Here is a 20,390-nt window from a genome sequence, read left to right as displayed (position 1 = left end):
TCCATAAAATACAGGAAGTGGGAAAAATTCCTTAGGCAAACAGGTGTCCCCTCAAGTCAATGTTTCACTCTAGAACTAGAAGTCTTAAAACATTGACTGGGGATGTGTGGCAATCCAGACAATCTCTCAAAAAGGAAAGACTTCCCATCAGCAGACAGCTGTTTTGGGGTTGTTGTTCCTCTTCAGTGCAGAGCAGGGTGTTGACATACCATGACTGCTCATTGAGTGAGTGGGAGAAACACCTGGTGTACGCCAGGGAGAAGCCAAGTGTCTGCACCTTCTCTGTGTCGTACACCCCGGCCACAGCATTCATACATCTCCCCCATAGTATACAGAATTTTCCATTCTCCACCCTTCCCGATTTTGTTAACCCCTTTTGTTATCTGTAACTGTTTTAAACAAAAGTAAACAATTTAGGAAAAAAACACCTCTTTGGTTTTTGCAATAGTATGCTAGCATATAAAATTATTTTCTTCGACCTTGTTATGTGCATGTTGGTTAAATCAACATTGTGACTGTATCAGGTTAAACTAATTTCTAATCTAAACTTATTTTTAGGTTAGGAACTAGTAAACAGACTCCTAAAAAAAGAAAGGAAATCTTCTTAAACCTACCAATGCCTAATTCTGTGCTTAACACATAACCATTGTATTGGCCCATATTTATATATGACAAAGCTGACTAATGAAGTATTATCCTGTACCGTGTCTTGCCATAATCCTGTTAAATTTAATTCAGCTGAACTACAGAACATAAAGCAATATTGGTTTTACATTTTGTAATTCATTTACATCTGAGGAAAACAATTCTTTCCTGGAATTCCATTTTTTTACCAACTCACCTGGGTACATTAATCTCTCTCCCCCGTGGGCGCCGGGAAGCCTTGTTAAAGGCAATCTTGGCTCCGATGCCCACGGCTAGGGTGAAACTAATGACACCACAGATGACATAGACGGTGCTATTGGTCTGGTCTGCATGTCCATTATCGTTCAACTTGCTGTTAGCACTGGTGGTAATAGGCTGGGTTGTGTGTGCCCAGAACGGGCTGTTATAGTTTTTACAACTGTCCTGGTCCAAGCGCTTGTGACGATGCTCACAACAAAATCGATAATGGCACGTGCCACAGCAATAACGATATGTACCTGTGGTACAGTTAAAGGTAGCATCATATTGCCCCATCACATCATAGTATCCATAACACATATCTGGTATGTTCTGGCTCAATGCTGAAGAGGCATTCGGGGATGCCTGGGGTCGCTTCATGAGAGCAAGCAGCATTGGCAATGCTTGTGTTTGGTTCATTTGTTTTCGACTCTGGACAGCACCAACACTGAGAGCTGAGTGCACCCCAAGAGCATCTAAAGTAATACTGATTAACACTGTTAACAGATGATACATGGCAGATGAGAACTATGGCAATCTGTGGCAGTAACAAATATAGTTTTCTTTTGATGTGTGGAAGAAGAGCCTTTGTTCTTCGGCTGTAGTGCTTTTGAAGTCTTCAAACGAGGAATGATGGAGGACCATGTACATTGAACTCAGTTTCAATTTGTAATTTTGCTTTAATAAACTTTATAAAAAGTTGTCTTCATTACAAAAATGGCTCTGAACAAAACCTGAAAGAAAGAAAAAAGCCAATAAGATAAAAAAATTTTTTTTTTTTTATCCAACGTTACATTATTTTGTTCGCAACTTTTCAATGCCATTTTAATTATAGGTAAATTATATATTATTCTATTTTGTAAAATTGTATACCAGTGAAAATTAGTAAATTTTTATTATGATTTAAAAAAAAAAAAAAAAATGAGCTTCACTTAGAAAATTAAGGCTAGGTTCACACTGCATTTTTGCAATCTGTTTTATGCAATTTTTTAATGCAATTTTTCCATTGACTTTCATTATAAAAAAAACGTATCAAAACATATAAATTTTTGTTGACGTACACTAAAACATGTACTCTTCACTGAAACTGAATCACTGAGACCCCCACTGATTGATGGACAGAGCCAGAAAAACCACATGGCTTTGCACTTCAATTCCTGCCCCACTGTTTTTTGCGACTTGCTGCAGGAGAGGGGCTTCATAGACTTACAATGGAGTCTTTCCCCTGCAACAAGTCGGATCAAGCAGCGAGCCAGCAAAGTGTTCAACTATATGCTTCACCTGACGACTCTATCTAGGTATTGGTGGTGGTCTCAGCATTGATACTAATAAATAAACTACAGTTTCAGGCTATGTTTACACTACGCATGAGAGGCCGGGTGATCTTTCCGGCCGCGGAGCTCTGATGTGGGCGCATCAGCGCGTGCCCGCATCAGAGCTTCCCATAGCACACAGTGAAGCGAGCGTCCGGAGCCGCTCGCTTCACTGTGTGAACTGACAGGTCTTTCTGCGGCCGGAATTCACTGAATTCCGGCCGCAGAAAACTGACCTGTCAGTTTTTTCCGGCGCCGCACAGATCCCTGCCGGAGCGTATACGTTGTGTGTATGCTCCGGCCGGGATCCAATTGCACACAAGGCTATGTCCCACCCCACAAAACTAGGGCCGTAGTTCTGCGGCGAGAACTACGGCCGTAGTTTTACGTAGTGTGAACATAGCCTCAATCTGTAGTCACATATCAAGTAAGAGCCCTATTTCACAGGGCAATAATCTGCCGAATCAGGACGATTCTGTGTAATGCAACATCACATGCTCTCATATATTATAGATCAGAAAAATATTTATAAAAAGTGAATAAAATTTTTCTGTTACACCAATATGATATAATAATAAAAACTACAGATCATGGCACAAAAATGACTCCCCAACCAGCCCTGTAGGTGGAAAAATAAAAGCGCTATGGCTCTTAGAAGGCGGGGAGGAACATTGCATTAAAGGGGTTATCCAGCGCTACAAAAACATGGGCACTTTTCCCCCTACTGTTGTCTCCAGTTCAGGTGGAGTTTGCAATTAAGCTCCATTTACTTCAATGGAACTGAGTTTCAAAACCCCACCCAAACTGGAGACAACAGTAAGGGGAAAGTGGCCATGTTTTTGTAGCGCTGGATAACCCCTTTAATTTGACCCGGACTTTTGTGCATCAAAGGGCTCTGTCTTGAAGGGGTTAATGACCCTGAAGTGGCAGAGACAAATCACATTGGTTGACTTCCAGTAGTAGAAGTGGTCTGAACCTAACTGGGGGTCTACTAAGGTAACATACTGCTAACAGGAAGGCCACAGAACAGATGTCCCTTAGGCCAGGGCAAGCTGACTATGCAAGGTATTCATTATGTTTAGTCCTCATGTATGGATAATTATATGAAGATCTCTGTAATGTTTGATTTTTGTCTATGTATATACCCCCAGAATTGTAAAGTGCTGCGGAATCTGTTGGCGCTATATAAATAAAAAATTGTTATTATTATTATTATTGTGCCCATATTTTTAGGGGGAGATTTATTAAACATGGTGAAGTGAAACTGGCTCAATTGCCCCTAGCAACCAATCACATTCCACTTAACATTCCTCACAGACTCTTTGGAAAATGAAAGGTGGAATCTGATTGGTTGCTAGGGGCAACTGAGCCAGTTTTACTTTACACCATGTTTGATAAATCTTCCCCTATGGCCCCGGCGGAAGGCGGAATTGTCCGCTACGAAATGCCGCCAACCTCCGTGTCATAATGACACTCTATGGGAGACGCACACACTGCATCGCTCAGCGTCTCTCTGCGCTGAAGAATGAACGTTTATTCTTCAGCACCAAGAGATGCATTGCGTGCGCCTCCTATAGAGTGTCATTATGACACGGAGGCTGGCGGTATTTCACAGCGGACAATTCCGCCTCTGTGTGAACGAGGCCTACTCACTATTATCCTCAACTCTTTAAAATACACATGTAAATCACACATGTTTTCTTTTTTTCTTGTTTTGTTTTTTTTATTTGTTTTATTCAGCCCGTGACTATTTCCTTTATACAGGTTGGTTAAAGTAAAGTAATGTTTTGTCCTTAATAGCGCCTAAATACAGTGTATATATAAAGGACTGTATGTCAGTACATTCAGTGCATGGTAGTACTGCAGACAGTTAAACACTATGTAAAATCATACCTGGTTTAGGTTTGTTCTCTAGTGTTGCTAAGGTAACCATTTGATATCTATCTACAGATGATCATTGTTAGCTTAAAGTGGCCGTACACGTGATATCATTTCCAGCCAACAGCTATTTCTCCCAAATCTACCATAAATATGCACACACCCAGTCGGACATTAATATTCATGCCAGAGTGATCTGCCAACAACTTATCTCCCATAGGACCAAAGGGTTGGAAATATTAAACTCCATTATGTAGGATGCTTTCTATCCCGCACATCTGCTGTTGAGGAGGTTTCACCAACCTTTATACTTTATTATTATTGTACATACAGTAGATGTGCACCAGTTACTACATCTCTGTGTTTATCACATACTCTAGTGGACCCTGTAGGCTTGCCTGGTGCTAAAGTGATTTTAATGGCCCATGAGTGAGGAGTGGGCATGTGTATGAGCAGGAGGCCTGGCAGGCAAGCAGAACGGATGAAGGCATGCTATAGCAGCTATGTTGTTTATGGGTGCGTTCACACATACAGGATCCGCAGCAGATCCGCAACAGATTTGATGGTGCAGATTTGATGCTATGTTCAGTTATTTAAATCAAATCTGTTGTGGATCTGCTGCAGATCTGCACCATCATGGCTCACCCATTTTACATGAATGGGTAAGCCACAATTAAACAGTTGTTTACTATGAGTGATGAGTGAACATGTTCCTAAATGTTTGTATGTTTGTACGAACATGGCGCTAATTGTTCGTGTTTGCCAATCACGAACAATTTATAAATAAAGATTGTTTTCAAACATATTCAAACTTGCGAATGTACGCAACTGCGTAATTCACACTTTGCGTCTGACAATCTGTATGCATGTGCGTAACTCTAGACCAAAACGTACGGAATCTGTACGCCGCTGCGTAGACAATTGCGTACGCAAATGCGTAATTTACACTTTGCACCTGACAATCTGTACGCATGTGCGTAGACTGAAGCGTACAAACTGATCATGATCATTTTTTTTATGTTCGTGTTCGGGATCCATTGTGTATGGAGAAATCTTGTGGCAGCTGACACCTTTTTACAAAAAATCCTGGCTAAAGTAAAAAAAAAAAAAAAAAGAAGGGGGATTTCGTTTTGGGTGTTAATATGAAGTGTTTTTTCACACTGGACAATATTTTGGGCTTTAGCGTACACAAAAAAAATGGTTGACCACATTTTTGTGTACTTTAAAAGTAACCATTTAAAAATGGATATGTTAAACAGACTGCTAGAAAGCGGACTGCTATACAGTGTGTCTCTAGCCTCAGGTCTGGCTGTCATAACTGCCAGACTAGGGATGCAACATGTGTATTACCTTTAATGGGGGAAATGTTACTAGAGTACTCAACAGCACCACTGCTGAGGGAGCATCAGGAAGGTCTGATGCGATTCAAACCAAATGTAGTACTTTGCTTAGCAGTAACTTTTTTTTAGACTATCTGGTAGGTGTCTGTGTCTGCCTTCACAGCATAGAGCGGGCCACATTGCAGATCGAGAAACCAGCACAGATGTCGGGAACTGGGTGGTGGTTTGAAAAATGGTCTGACTTATTGCAGGCTCTAAATAATACAATTGATGGCAGACATACCGTATTTTCCGGTGTATAAGGCGACTGGGTGTATAAGACGACCCCCAACGGCTCCAGGTAAAATATAGAGTTTGCGATATAATCGCTGTATAAGACTACCCCTCTTCCAACGCACACCAAATAAAAATTAATAAAAAAACATCAGACAGCAGCGAGATCTGAGAAGCAGATGAGGTACAGTAATACTGGAAGGATACAAGGACAGCCAGACTGGTAAAGAGGTGTGTTTTACTGGGCACATCGCCGCTTTACCGCATCTCTTTTTTTCCATATCCCAGACGCCTGCAGCTTGCTCTGCCTCTTCATACGGTCGCTGCGGGGATGCGACCGTTTTTGAGCTTCCCCCACAATATGCAGCAACCGTAGATTCTCCATTCCAGTTAGAAAAAGTTACAGCAACTGCCCATAAGACGACACCCTGCGTACAGGACGACCCCTGACTTTTAAGAAGATTTTCCTGGGTTAAAAAGTAGTCTTATACGCAGGAAAATACAGAACTTATTTTCCCAATTGTACTCCTGAATCCTATTACGCTCTCTAAATGAGTGCAGTACAATGTACACAGACAGTTTTGCCCCTTCCTTAAACTTCCTTCACATAAATCAATTTTTGGGCCATCTTCAACAAGGTCTCTTTAGGAGTAATAATGGCCATTGTTTTAAAAATATTATTTTATAATAATAATAAACTGCAGTTTTTTGTTTTTTTGTATATCCACAAATACATGGATACACACACTCACTTTCAACACATGCGTATACATATTCAAACATATATAACACACATTGGGCACATGCTTTATGCACACAGACACATTGCACACATTCATATCTATATAATCCTACATTCTAGTCGCTCCTTTGGCTTCAGATACAAATGATACTGTTGCTTGACACCTTCCTATAGCATGGTCCTCTGTACTACAGCAGACATGTTTTGTCTCTCCACAGCAGTGTTTTAAGGAAGCAGCAGGGGAGGGGGAGCAGGGCACTGCACAGTTACTCTTCCTCCAGGCTAGAAGCATCTTAGGGGAAGGGGGGCTGCAGTATTAGCAGGGCTTAGGAAGCAGGAGAAGAACGCCTGCAGCAATTGATGGCACTAAACAGCCTGGAGAGTTAGGGAGAATCTTGGGCAGCAGCTATACATGTCATAAGCGCTCAGTCAAAGAGTTGTGCGGTGATGACATGTATATCTAGTGCTTACTGAAATAGAAGCGGAGAGGGACTGCTGGATGACTGCTTTATACGCCAGCACCCCAAGCTGAAGTTATTGGCTCAGTGTGCTATGCATGTATTAAGCAGCAGCCTGAAGGTCCCATTTGGCATCTTATTCTCATCCTTCTGTGTGCCAACTGGGACCAAATCCCAGATCGCCAGCCACCCACGGTGCTGCCAGATTTTAAAACAATCATCTGGCAGCAGTATCATGTCTATATTTGTTATCTGCTTTCCATCTCACAGTGGTTCACATGGTCAATGTGGAATGTTTTAACCTTTGTCCTCCTTCTTGTCATGGCAGCCTATGGATGGTGAGCCTCCTGTGACAGACATGGGGGTCATGATGCCTTATCTGTGCTCTGGCTGTCACAACACTTGTTAGCTACCAGGAGCTACACCTGCTATAGTTATTTCAACAAACATAACAGCAAAGGGGTTTTCCATGCATTATACCTTGGTGGCCTATCCATGTCTTTGGGCCCCATTCCTTGTGTATATGTAGCTTGCCTGAACAACTAATCGGCAGCACTGTGACGTGTTGGCACCTCACCGATCAGACATTGATAGCCTATCTTGGGTAATGCCCAACAAAAACTTTAACCTCTTAAGGACGGAGACTTTTTTGCAATTTTGTTTTTTCCTTCTTGTGTTTAAAAGGCCATAGCACTTGCATTTTTCCACCTAGAAACCCACATGAGTCCTTATTTTTTGCGTCACTAATTGTACTTTGCAATAACAGGCTGAATTTTTGCATAAAGTACACTGCGAAACCAGAAAAAAATTCAAAAAAAGCATTTCTTTTACTTGGGTGGTATTTGTTTTTATGCCATTCTCCCTGGGGTAAAACTGACTTGTTACGCATGTTCCTTAATTTGTTACGATTACAGCGATATGTAACATGTATAACTTTTCTTTTATCTGATGGCTTGTAAAAAAATTAAACCATTGTTAACAAATATATATATATCAAATATTATAGCGCTTTTATCCTTTGGTCTATGGGGCTGTATGAGGTGTCATTTTTTGCGCCATGATGTGTTCTTTCTATCGGTACCTTGATTGTGCATATACGACTTTTTGATCGCTTTTTATTCAATTTTTTCTGGATTTGATGAGACCAAAAATGCACAATTTTGCACTTTGGGATTTTTTTTTGCATTTACGCCATTTACCGTGCGAGATCAGGAATCAGGAATTAATTAATATTTTGGGCGATTACTCATGCGGCGATAGCAAACATGTTTATTTATATATTTATTTTTATTTAAAACATGGGAAAAGGGGGGGTGATTCAGACTTTTATTAGGGGAGGGGCCTTTTAATAATAACAACACTTTTTTTTTTTATTATTTACACTTATACTAGAAGCCCCCCTGGGGGACTTTTAGTATAAGTGCACTGATCTCTCATTGAGATCTTTGCTGTATACTTATACAGCAAAGATCAATGAGATCGGCACTCGTTTGCTTTCGGCTGCTGCAGCCAAAAGCATCCGAGTGCTGAGCCGGGATCAGCGGCATTTGGCGAAGACCCTGGCCGGAGCAGGATGTGTGAATCTGCCTTCATGATATCAAGTCTAATTGTTCTTTATGGGTCTAAATAGTGGGGTGCCTGTAGATTGCCATAAAGGAGCCAGGATGCTAACATTAAGCAGTTGCTGTATGGTAGTATAATTTCATAAGTGCATGGTGGTATTAGTTTTCACTTTATGGTAAGAGTATGGACTCAGAAGCCTGTGGCAGTGTCCCTGATCTGTTCCTCATACTTAGTTGTATTATTTATCCTTAATATGGTTCAGCCACTATGCGGTTAATCATACTGAATATAGTGCATATTTAGTGGAGGATATATAACAGTTCCAGCATGATTTCCAGGTATGTACTATATACTGTCTTGAAGGCTTCTCCAGTGGGTAATAAGGCTCAGCTCGGTAAGCAGGTTTAATAGAAATAATCACAATCTGATCATTTTAGCTGAAAGAAACTTGATCGTTGCTAGGCTGATCGTTTGTGTTTCAGCCTGTGGAAAGACAACGATCAGCCCGCATCGTGCATGTCAGCTGATTGCCGTCTTCTATAAGATGGAACGATTATAGAACGTAATGTTCAATATCAGCTGAGTATGGCCGATATTTGCCTTGTGTAATAGGGCCTTTACTATGCTAGTTAAGGGTTAGTCTCACAAAGACATTTTTGGATTGAAGACACCCTGGTAAACAGCTGCCAACTAATAGATAGCCAAAACCAAGAATCTCTTTTTGAGAAAGCTTCTTTACTTTTTTTAATCAATGGATTTATAATAAAGCATATTATTCGGATTTTAGTACAGTATAGGGCTATGTTTACACAACGTCAAAAATATTGAAAAGGCGGGCAATTTTCATATTTAAAATAACGTCCGTTTTTGCCGCGTTTTAACTGACTGCAATGGCAATGCTTTGAAGTCAATGGGAAGACGGACGTCCAATGCACACAATGTATTGAATAACGGCCGTTTTTGCCACGAACATCAAAATAATGAATATTATCATTATTTTCGGACGTCTTTTGCAAACAGCGGACATTTTTTATTAGTTGTTCACACGCAGTTTTTCTTTTTTCACCGTTCTTTCTCCGTTTTTACTATTAGATTCAATGGACTTTTCAATTAAGACACACCCAAAGAACAATTAGTAATTCCAAACTAGATTAATGTACCAACACCAGTCATTGCACTAAGGGGAGGCCAGACAACTAAATGACGTCTAAAATAACGGACGTAATTTTAAACGGAGCTGAAAAATCGTGTGTGAACATAGCCTTTAAATGTAAAAACATGTTAATAAGTGTGGATAAAAAATGTGTAGAAATATGACTTTAAAGTCAATGTACCGCCAGGCCCAGGCTGAAGCACTGGAGGGGGCCGACCCACCCTTAGTGGGAGGAAACCCTAGCCCCTCTATGATAGGGTTCCATTGATTCTAATGGAGTCAAGTAATGGAGGGGCTGAAGTTTCTTCCCACTAAGGGTGGGTTGGCCCCCTCCAGTGCTTCAGCCTGGACCTGGTGATACAGTCACTTTAAATTGCTGAAGACTGGACTGATGTCAAGAGAAAAGAAAGCAAAGAGGAAGTGTGTATGAAAAAGTGTGATTTAAAATGCAAATGTGAGAAAGTACAAAAAGGTTAAGCCTGCTGTAGTTGTAACTTGGATTCTGATATGGGAAGTCAATGACTGGTCTCTAAAAATATAAGGGCACTAAGTGAAAAGCATAAAGCGAATCTAGCATTAACCTTGCCCATGCCATGATTTCAGAATAGATAGATCAGCCATTGGATGTACACTACCGTTCAAAAGTTTGGGGTCACATTGAAATGTCCTTATTTTTGAAGGAAAAGCACTGTACTTTTCAATGAAGATAACTTTAAACTAGTCCTAACTTTAAAGAAATACACTCTATACATTGCTAATGTGGTAAATGACTATTCTAGCTGCAAATGTCTGGTTTTTGGTGCAATATCTACATAGGTGTATAGAGGCCCATTTCCAGCAACTATCACTCCAGTGTTCTAATGGTACAATGTGTTTGCTCATTGGCTCAAAAGGCTAATTGATGATTAGAAAACCCTTGTGCAATCATGTTCACACATCTGAAAACAGTCTAGCTCGTTACAGAAGCTACAAAACTGACCTTCCTTTGAGAAGATTGTGTTTCTGGAGCATCACATTTGTGGGGTCAATTAAACGCTCAAAATGGCCAAAAAAACAGAACTTTCATCTAAAACTCGACAGTCTATTCTTGTTCTTAGAAATGAAGGCTATTCCATGCGAGTAATTGCTAAGAAATTGAAGATTTCCTACAACGGTGTGTACTACTCCCTTCAGAGGACAGCACAAACAGGCTCTAACCAGAGTAGAAAATAAAGTGGGAGGCCGCGTTGCACAACTAAGCAAGAAGATAAGCACATTAGAGTCTCTAGTTTGAGAAACAGACGCCTCACAGGTCCCCAACTGGCATCTTCATTAAATAGCACCCGCAAAACACCAGTGTCAACATCTACAGTGAAGAGGCGGCTGCGGGATTTTGGGCTTCAGGCAGAGTGGCAAAGAAAAAGCCATATCTGAGACTGACCAATAAAAGAAAAAGATTAAGATGGGCAAAAGAACACAGACATTGGACAGAGGAAGACTGGAAAAAAGTGTTGTGGACGGATGAATCCAAGTTTGAGGTGTTTGGATCACAAAGAGGAACTTTTGTGAGATGCAGAACAAATGAAAAGATGCTGGAAGAATGCCTGACGCCATCTGTTAAGCATGGTGGAGGTAATGTGATGGTCTGGGGTGGCTTTGGTGCTTGTAAGGTGGGAGATTTGTACAGTGTAAAAGAGATTCTGAATAAGGAAGGCTATCACTCAATTTTGCAACGCCATACCATACCCAGTGGACAGCGCTTGATTGGAGCCAATTTCATCCTACAACAGGACAATGACCCTAAACACACCTCCAAATTGTGCAAGAACTATTTACAGCAGAAGCAGGCAGCTGGTATTCTATCGGTAATGGAGTGGCCAGCGCAGTCACCAGATCTGAACCCCATTGAGCTGTTGTGGGAGCAGCTGGACCGTATGGTACGCCAGAGGTGCCCATCCAACCAATCCAACTTGTGGGAGCTGCTTCTAGAAGCGTGGGGTGCAATTTCTCCAGCTTACCTCAACAGATTAATAGCTAGAATGCCAAAGGTGTGCAATGCTGTAATTGCTGCAAAAGGTGGATTCTTTGACGAAAGCAAAGTTTGATGTAAAAACAATGTTATTTCAAATACAAATCATTATTTCTAACCTTGTCAATGTCTTGACTCTATTTTCTATTCATTTCCAACGTATGGTGGTGAATAAGTGTGACTTTTCATGGAAAACACAAAATTGTTTGGGTGACCCCAAACTTTTGGACGGTAGTGTAGATTCCAGCTATGTGCCACTTTTCTTAATCCGAGGTCCGGTTGCTGAGTATTAGCAATAATCTGTTTAAGGTAATGAGTTTAATTAGTTCCCTGCTGCCACCTCTGTCTGGAACTGCCCAGAGCAGCGGCCGCTTTCTGTGGGGATATGCTGCTTCTCTGGACTGTTCCAGGACAAAAGGATGTCATATGCTTCCATACAGTCACATGTACACAGCACACAAGAACTTGTATTTTTATTGTATTGTTGCAATGGTTAGACAAAAGGCTATGTTCACACGTCTTCAGACGTTTTTTTTTTTTTTTAATGACGGCCGGAAATAATGTCCATGTATTTGTGTCTGTCCTTATATCCGTATAAAATAATGGTTGTTAAAAGGGAAACATAGCCTTACACTGTAGGGAGGGCCTTATAGACTTTCTATATTATATAGAGTTTTCTCCCGGTTCTGGTCATACACAGAAGGATCAGTAACAAAGCACAGGATCTTCGGCCAGGGAAGGGATACATACATACATGTGCATAAGTATGATTAAGAGTCTGTTGAAAAGGATCCAGCAGCAAAAATTATTTAAATCAGCGTGAGTACTACCAGCAGGTTTGTATGTTTCCCTTTAAAGAGGAACTATCAGCAGGTTAGGCAAATCTAACCTGCTGATAGCCCCCTATAGTTTGTGTCGGGGATGTGATCTGCACTGCAAAAAAGGTGGCCAGCCCTATGAATGGGTTCATGCATTGAGGATCACTATGAATGCTTATCCGTAGTGCCGCTCAGAGCTGCGGGTTACCGGCCATGGATAGCACTATGGAGATGTGAATGCAATCTTAGGCCATGTTCACATGGCGTCTAACACTGGCCGTTCTGTCACCTGGCCTGGTCACCCGGCTGGTACGGCAGTGTAGATGATCTTCATTTCTTGTGAATTCGGATGCGGATGCACCCGTGTGTGCCCGCAATCCCAATTCACCGCTACACACAATTAAGCGTGAGGCCGGAGCCTTTAATGAATAGCAGCCGCAGAAAACTGACATGTCAGTTTTTTTGTGTAGCCAGATGGAATCCCGTCCGGAGAGTATACTATGTGTATATGCTCCGGCCGGGATTCCATTCATTCAAATACAATGTATGTTTAGCATATATCACGGTCGTTGTTGCAAATTGCAACAACGGCTGTGATTTATGGTAAACATACGTTGTGTGAACATGGCCTTAGGGTAAGTATGTTCTATGTCGCTAAAAGGCAAGCAATCACAGCTCAGCTTTCAAATAATAAAAAGCCCCTGTAAAATGAATGGTGTACTGTGATTGGTTTCTGTGGGCAAAAAGAACATTCTTACTGTAGGAATTCTTGATACATCTCCCCCTATAGAATTTAGTGGACAAGGATGAAATAGGATGTTTGCATGCAGTGTCAGAGAACACAGAGTCATGAGTACGCCTATAAATTGTAGAAAAAAAAAATTCAGCACATAGTACAAGTTTTACGAAAAGCTTCAGCAGTGCTGGGTACTTTATTTTTTACTATTTCCATATGTGGCGAATTGTTTGCACCGGCAGCTGATAGCTGATCTGGGCACGCTGGCAATAGTGGTGAGCTAAAACATTGTCTCTTTTATTTGTGGACTACATGAATACAGATATACACTAAGGCTATGCTCAAACAATGGATTTTGAGGTGAAAAAAAAGATGTATTAAGGTAATTATCGCTGAAAATAACAATCAATATTTACACCCGCAATCATCAAAATACGTGTTATGTCTCAGGTCACAGAGATGCAGGAGAGACTAGCTCAATAACCAGCAAGTAGTACTCAGACAGGGGTTGTTATATAGGAGGCCACAAGTCTGGTCCAGAATACAATTGGACTATCCCCCTGATCTCCAACCACAGGCACCTGACAACAAAACACATCCACTGGCAGGAAGACCTGTCAGTCACAGAAAGAACCAAAACAAGATTAACCATGTAGTGGCCAGACAGAACTCAGCAGGTAGAGTGTGTCCAAGAAACCAAATGAACAGACAAAATAAACCGGTGTTCAGGCTAATGCAAAACAAAACACAGAAAAACTGACAATATGGATGTATTTTGCCCTTATTTTCACATTGTGTGAACATAGCCTAAAAGTAGTCAAAAAATTTGGTTCAATCCTTGGGCAGGATAAAATATCAACATAATGATACAAAAAGCATAAAAAGAAAACATTTTCACATGGTCGTCTTTTAGTGCTAAAATGATGGCCTTCTGGGAACATGGCCATCATTTATACATTGTCGGAACATAGCCTTAGGCTATGTTCACACAACGTCAAAAATAGAGAAAAGAAGTCCGCCTTTTCTATTTAAAAAGACGACCGTTATTGCAGCGATTTAACTGACTGAAATGCATTGAAGTCAATGGGATGATGGACGCCCAATGCACACAATGTATTAAATAACAGACGTTATCTGAACGGACATCAAAATAATGATCATGACAATTATTTTCGGACATCTTTACACCGGACATAATTTTCTTGTTGTTCACACAAAGTCTTTCTTTTTTCTCCATCCTTTCTTCTTTTTACTATTAAATTCAATGGACTTTTCAATTAGAGACACATCCAAGGGCAATTAGTAAGCCCAAACTAGAATAATGCAATCCAACATCAATACCGGCACTCACCAATTGATGCTTGAAATATTTATTAGTAAATTCACATATCCAATTGTTGCACTGTAGCACAGATAGCCAACGGAGGCAGTTAATAAAGGCTGATGCCGAAGTGCGTCCTGTGCTACTGCGCTACATTGCAACAATTGGATATGTGAATTTACATCGATTGGTGAGTGCTGGAATTGATGTTGGATTGCTGTATGAAGACTTATTCCTTTTACATGCACCACCCCTGTTGCCTGGAAGTGCCGCCAGAAATTGCTTCCAAACAAGAATAATGTACCAGCGGCTGTCATTGCACCGACGTGCGTTTCCTATGCATCACCCCATTTTGAAAAGTTGCTACTTGTCACCGATGAGGCGCTGTGCCTTTGTTCTCTTTATATATCCTGACAGATTTCTATTGAGTAGTACTACTACTTTTTGGAATATTTTACACAGAGTAAAGCCCCTATTACAGAGGGCAATGAGAGGGAGGAAGTGAGCACTGACCTTGACTTGCTCCTCATTCCCCGCTCGATGTCTATGCTATTACACGGGCCAGCAGGGATTGGCAGGGGCATGGGGGGGCCATGGGGAGCTGCGGGAGGGCTGCCCGGGTGATCGCTAGATTGTCCGGGCAGCCGATAGAAGATAGAGGCGGTCTGCTGCCACCGCTCCTATTCCACGTAGCGACAGCAGCATATCGCTGCTATCATGATCGTCGATTTTTCAATGTGTTGAAAGACAACAATCGGCCGACATTGTGCATGTCGGCTGAGCGTTGTCTTCTATTACACAAGAAGATTATCGGCTGTAATGGCTAATGGCTTCGTGTAATAAGGCCTTAAGGCTAGGTTCAAACTACATTTTTGCACTCCGTTTTTTTTTCATTGTTTTTTACAAAAAAAGGTCAAAATGCCCTAATAATAGCTATTTGTTTTACCAGCAGCAACGGTCATCTGCAAAGTAACTTGGAATATGTGTCAAATGAAATGAACCAGTTAGTTATTCTATGTACAAAAAAAAAAAAAACAGAAATAACAAAGACTAGAAAACAGGTGAGAAGGTGAGAAATGGAGCATGAAGTCACCTTTGCAATTAAAGTTATTGTCACATTACATTTTCATGGGGAGTCTGATGTTTGCTGGAGAAAACCCCTTTATCCTCGCTCCCAGATGGTCCTTTTGAATATTGACAGTACACAACCATCCACAAACCAAAGAACAACAGTATGTCACATCCATAGAAGTGCCAGATTGTTGATTGCTAAGCAATGGAGAAGTAATGCACTCCCACACACTGTGGGTATTATAAATAACATACAGAAAAGAGGCACAAAAAAAAATTTCTAAACCCCATTTCAAATACATGCCCAACTAAATCTCCCTGTGGTCGTCTTCTCCTTTCCAAAACCGCCATGAACTTCAAACCATATTCAATATTCTACACAATACACTGTTTGTAGTGCTTTTATTATGTCCCTATAGGCTTCCATGTGATATCGGACTATTCATGTAAGATATAGTTTAACGGGAGCCTGTCACATCGGTCTTAATCTTTTACCAGAAAATATATCAATCTGCTCAGCTCCTGCTATGTAACATGCCGCCTGTAGCTCAGACACCATGATCAGTCTGACATCAATCTGTTCCCTTTAACTATAGTTGCCTAGAAAATCATCCAACACCTGCCTGACAGCGCATGCATACTATAAAGCAGAATACATCTGGCATGTAGTGGTAGTGGAGTACGGAAAAAAAGTTACAAAGAACTATGGCTCAGGTTTATCAAAGGGTGTAAAATATAGACTGGTGTTGCCCATAGCAACCAATCACAGCTCAGCTTTAATTTCACCAGAGCTGAAAGCTGAGCTGTGATTGGTTGCTATGGGCAGTTTACGCCAGTGTATATTTTACACCCTTTAATAAATCTCCCCCTATATTCATTATTGTTTTTTGTGGGGCTGCCTTTTTCTGCAATCACATATGCAAATCTCTTGCAGTATGCTTCTATTATTTTAGTACTTCTACACACAGTTTTTTTCTATTCTTCCAGGCAAAACTGCTACTAGTCCTTAGGCCTCATTTAGGGTATGTTCCCTAATCCCGCCTGTCTCAGTGTGCCATAGCCCCTCTATGGGAGAGAGCGCGCGCTCCTCCGCAGGGACAGGTCACTTCTTTGAGCGGAGATCAGCGGCAGAGAAGGAGCGCGCGCCCTCTCATTCTGTCACATCGGGACACTGAGCATGGCGGTATTTCTCTGCCGCGGAATTCCACCATATTTCATCAGTGTGAACATACCCTTACATTTCGGTATATTTTTACGGACCATATTTTGAGTTTGTAGTTTTCTGTCCGCACTCTGCAAAAATGAATCCTCTAGTGCATCTGTAGTATCGTCCGTATCATCCTTTATTTATTTATTTATTTTTTCCGGTTCTGTAAAAGTGGACACTAACTAGAATTGTGGACCCTTTTTTTTTTTTGCAGAGGTAACATCCGCAAAACACACAGATCCCATAGATCTCTATTGATGTGTCTGTGGTACAAATACTGGCCACACTAGAGCGTGTCCTTCTTTGGTTTGGCTGCAGGGATCATGGATCCACAAAATTTGCGGATATGTTAATAGGCAAAAAGAAATTGCGCAAGATCCGCAATTACGGACAAATTTTGTACACATGTGGCCTTCTGGGTTCACACACTGCAAATTGAGAACAAAAAAACAACAATTTTTAAAAATCTAATAATATTTTCTTTTATGATTATGAAAAGAGACTTAATAGAACACATTATTACTAGAGATGACGGAACCTTTAGCATGCTCAAGTCCATCCGAACCCGAACTTTCGCCATTTGATTAGCGGTGGCTGCTGAAGTTGGATAAAGCCCTAAGGCTATGTGGAAATCATGGATATAGTCATTGGCTGTATCCATGTTTTCCAGACAACCTTAGAGCTTTATCCAAGTTCTGCAGCCCCCGCTTATCAAATGGCGAAAGTTCGGGTTCGGATGGACTTGAGCATGCTCGAGGTTCGCTCATCTCTAAAATTTATTACATGTAAAACTGAAGCTTTCTATATTGATTTTACAGACTTTTTTTTCCATTTTACAATGTGTGAACCCAGGCTTAAAGGAGTACTCTGGAGAGAAAAAGGTATACAGATTTGTAAATTACTTTTATTACAAAATCTCAGGCCTTACAGTACCTATCAGCTACTGTATGTCCTACAGGAAGTGGTGTATAAATTCCAGTCTGACACAGAGCTCTCTGCTGCCACCTCTGTCTGTGAATGGAACTGTCTGAAGCAGGAGAGGTTTTTCATGGGCACTGTTTGTATGATGTTGTGGGTATATGACGTTCTGGAAATCTGTTGTTGGGTGTATGTGGTAGAAGTGGGGGGTTGGGTCTGCGTTGTGTACAATCTTTATATGTGAGATGCATTGTTTGTTGGTATGTGAGATATTGTGGTTTGTATGGAGGATTGTATTTGTGCCTGTATGTGGGTTTTTTGTCTTGTGTAAGTAGGAGCCATGGCATTACAATAACAGCACACCTAAGTACACTATACTTACTATAACAGTACACCTATTTCATTAATAAGTGCCCAACCCCCTTAATTGATTAAATCAGATTTTAGTTACGTGTTTTGCAACAAGGGTGGTAAATTTAAATGCCGTTTTTTAAATTAATAAACTAAAACAAAATAAAAAAAAATGCCAGCTCCATTATATAAAATATAAATAAAAGTCCATTTAAATTTCATGTTGTAATTCACAAGGCACTGTAAAAAAATATGTTTTTGTTTTTTTTTTTTACTTACAGCCCTCTTTATAGGACTTGAATAATTCCAGAAAGAATTAACATTTTAAATGTTACAAAATAAAAAAAAATGTAGAAATGTTAGAGTCCTACACAGTGGGTATATATCAAAGGATCAAAGGATCACAATGGATAAACACCATTGAAAAAAAAAACACAACAAAAAACGTAAACTACTATAAATACTACAAGTTGGTTGAAATAACTATGTGGTAAAAAAAAAAAGAATAGATTAAATAGGGACCATAAAAGTGGCAACATAGTCATAGGCAATAGAAAAAACTGGAGTAGGAACATGTATGTTACACTTGTGATTTTCTATACTGTATGTATGAGCCTTAATTCTCTGACGCTGTTATTTTTGTTGTTGTTATCTGGCATGTTGTGTCACACTATTGTGTTTTCCTTGTCAAAACTTGAAAAAAGTGTAAACTGAAGTATATAAGTATTGCACTGTACAAAGTGAGCAATTGAGCAATCAAACACCACTATAATAATATAGGCAGGGGGAACTTAATTAACAAAGTATACTTACCTATCCTTGTGCCCCATAACGCCACATCCCAAGTCCAGCAGACAGTCACCAGTCTTCCGCAACTATTCCAGCTGCAATGTCACGTACCTAGCTGATTGACTGCCCGCTCAGCAATCAGTGACTGGGACAGGACACCGCCCCAGTCACTGAATGGCTGAGCGGGCAATTTATCAGCTGGACCATGATGTTGCAGCTGGAAGAGCTGGGTACGTGAACTTACCTGTCACTGTGCCTGTGGTGAGCAGCAGGATCTCTGGGATCTCCAGGGTGTCCACGTCCTGGATCGTTCGCTCAGCCAGTCAGGGATTGGGGCAGGATGCTGCTCCAGTCAATGATTGGCTGAGCTGCCAGTCCATCAGCCGAGACAGGCATTTTCACCCCAAGTCATGAGGTCTCCACGCCGCTTCAGCCTCTCACCGCGGGCACGGGGAGAGGCAAGTTGCTACTTGAAATTAATTTCCCCCCTCCCCCTGCAGGCTGCTGGCTTTTAGAAAATGCTGGACTTCTCCTTTAAGTTCCCGCACCCCCCTGCCGGGCTGCTTGCTTTGAATTTCGCTGGACTTCTCTTTTAATATTCTAAAAAAAAATATTAAAAACAAATAAAGATTTGAAGTAGCAATTTTTTTTTCCCAGAAATCCTGACATGATGTAAAAATATACAAATAAAAGGCACATATTATGTATTGCTATATTTGTAACACCTAATGCTGGAAAACTACCAGTGCAGCTTTTGAGCCAAAGTTGGAAGTGTATCCAGCTGAAGTGTACTTCCCTCCTTATTTCTCATTCCATTTACATCATTGTTTTACTGCTTTATTATTAGGCATTATTTTTGCATGGGAGCATAGTGGGGGCATTACAATAAGGCTCAGGAAGCATTATTAGTGAGTGGGGGCACAGTTAGTTTCGAATTTTCACTGCATGGTATACTTAGTTTGATTTAGATGGAGAAGAAAAGGAGAAAAAAACTTCTGTCAATCATAATAAGTGATGTTCAGGGGAAGAATAATGATGAGGGGGGGTATATCTACGCTTGTGTTTTACAAGTGTCCAAACATGCCTTGGGGCATTTTTTCTGGATCCTAGCATTGCCCCTGGTTAACCACGTACTAAATTCTCAGCGGTCAATATCTCACAGAGATTGCATCTCCACGATCAAGACATCAAAAACTTATCTATACCATGACAAGCTGAGACCACAGACTTTTCTTCAACCCACAGCAAGCAGTGCACATATTACGCAAAAAAAAAGCCACAAAATAATAATAATAATAATAATAATAATAATAATAATATTAATAATAATAATACACAGAGCGATAATCGGCCGAATCATGTAATAAAGGGAACAATTACTTGATGAAACAATCATCAGCTGATTGTTTTTTTAGGTCCAGATCTAAAATCAATGGGCGTTGGGTGTACATCACTACGTGTAATAACGATGCGCAGTCGACGGCTGATAATTGTAGCATAAAATAATAAAGTATTAACTTACCTTACCACGGGCCTTCTCCAATGTCCTCAGAGGCCTTCCCTGGTCTT

At 40.7% G+C, this 20,390-nt stretch overlaps 1 protein-coding gene across 1 annotated transcript in view; it reads right to left on the bottom strand.

Moving 5' to 3' along the window:
- The window catches only part of SHISA7 (shisa family member 7), a 374,289-nt gene that overhangs the window by 23,474 nt on the left and 330,425 nt on the right, over window positions 1-20,390 (bottom strand). Inside the window, exon 2 of the mRNA XM_069948146.1 lies at window positions 842-1,616. Within this exon, the coding sequence (XP_069804247.1) occupies window positions 842-1,398 (557 nt within the window). The 5' untranslated portion in view covers window positions 1,399-1,616. The remainder of the gene's footprint in view (window positions 1-841; window positions 1,617-20,390) is intronic.

Source organism: Dendropsophus ebraccatus, chromosome 12, assembly GCF_027789765.1.
Source record: "Dendropsophus ebraccatus isolate aDenEbr1 chromosome 12, aDenEbr1.pat, whole genome shotgun sequence".
Classification (NCBI taxonomy): Eukaryota; Metazoa; Chordata; class Amphibia; order Anura; family Hylidae; genus Dendropsophus; species Dendropsophus ebraccatus.
The sequence above is the reverse complement of the archived record's forward strand: the minus strand, read 5'-3'. Positions and strand labels throughout refer to the sequence as shown.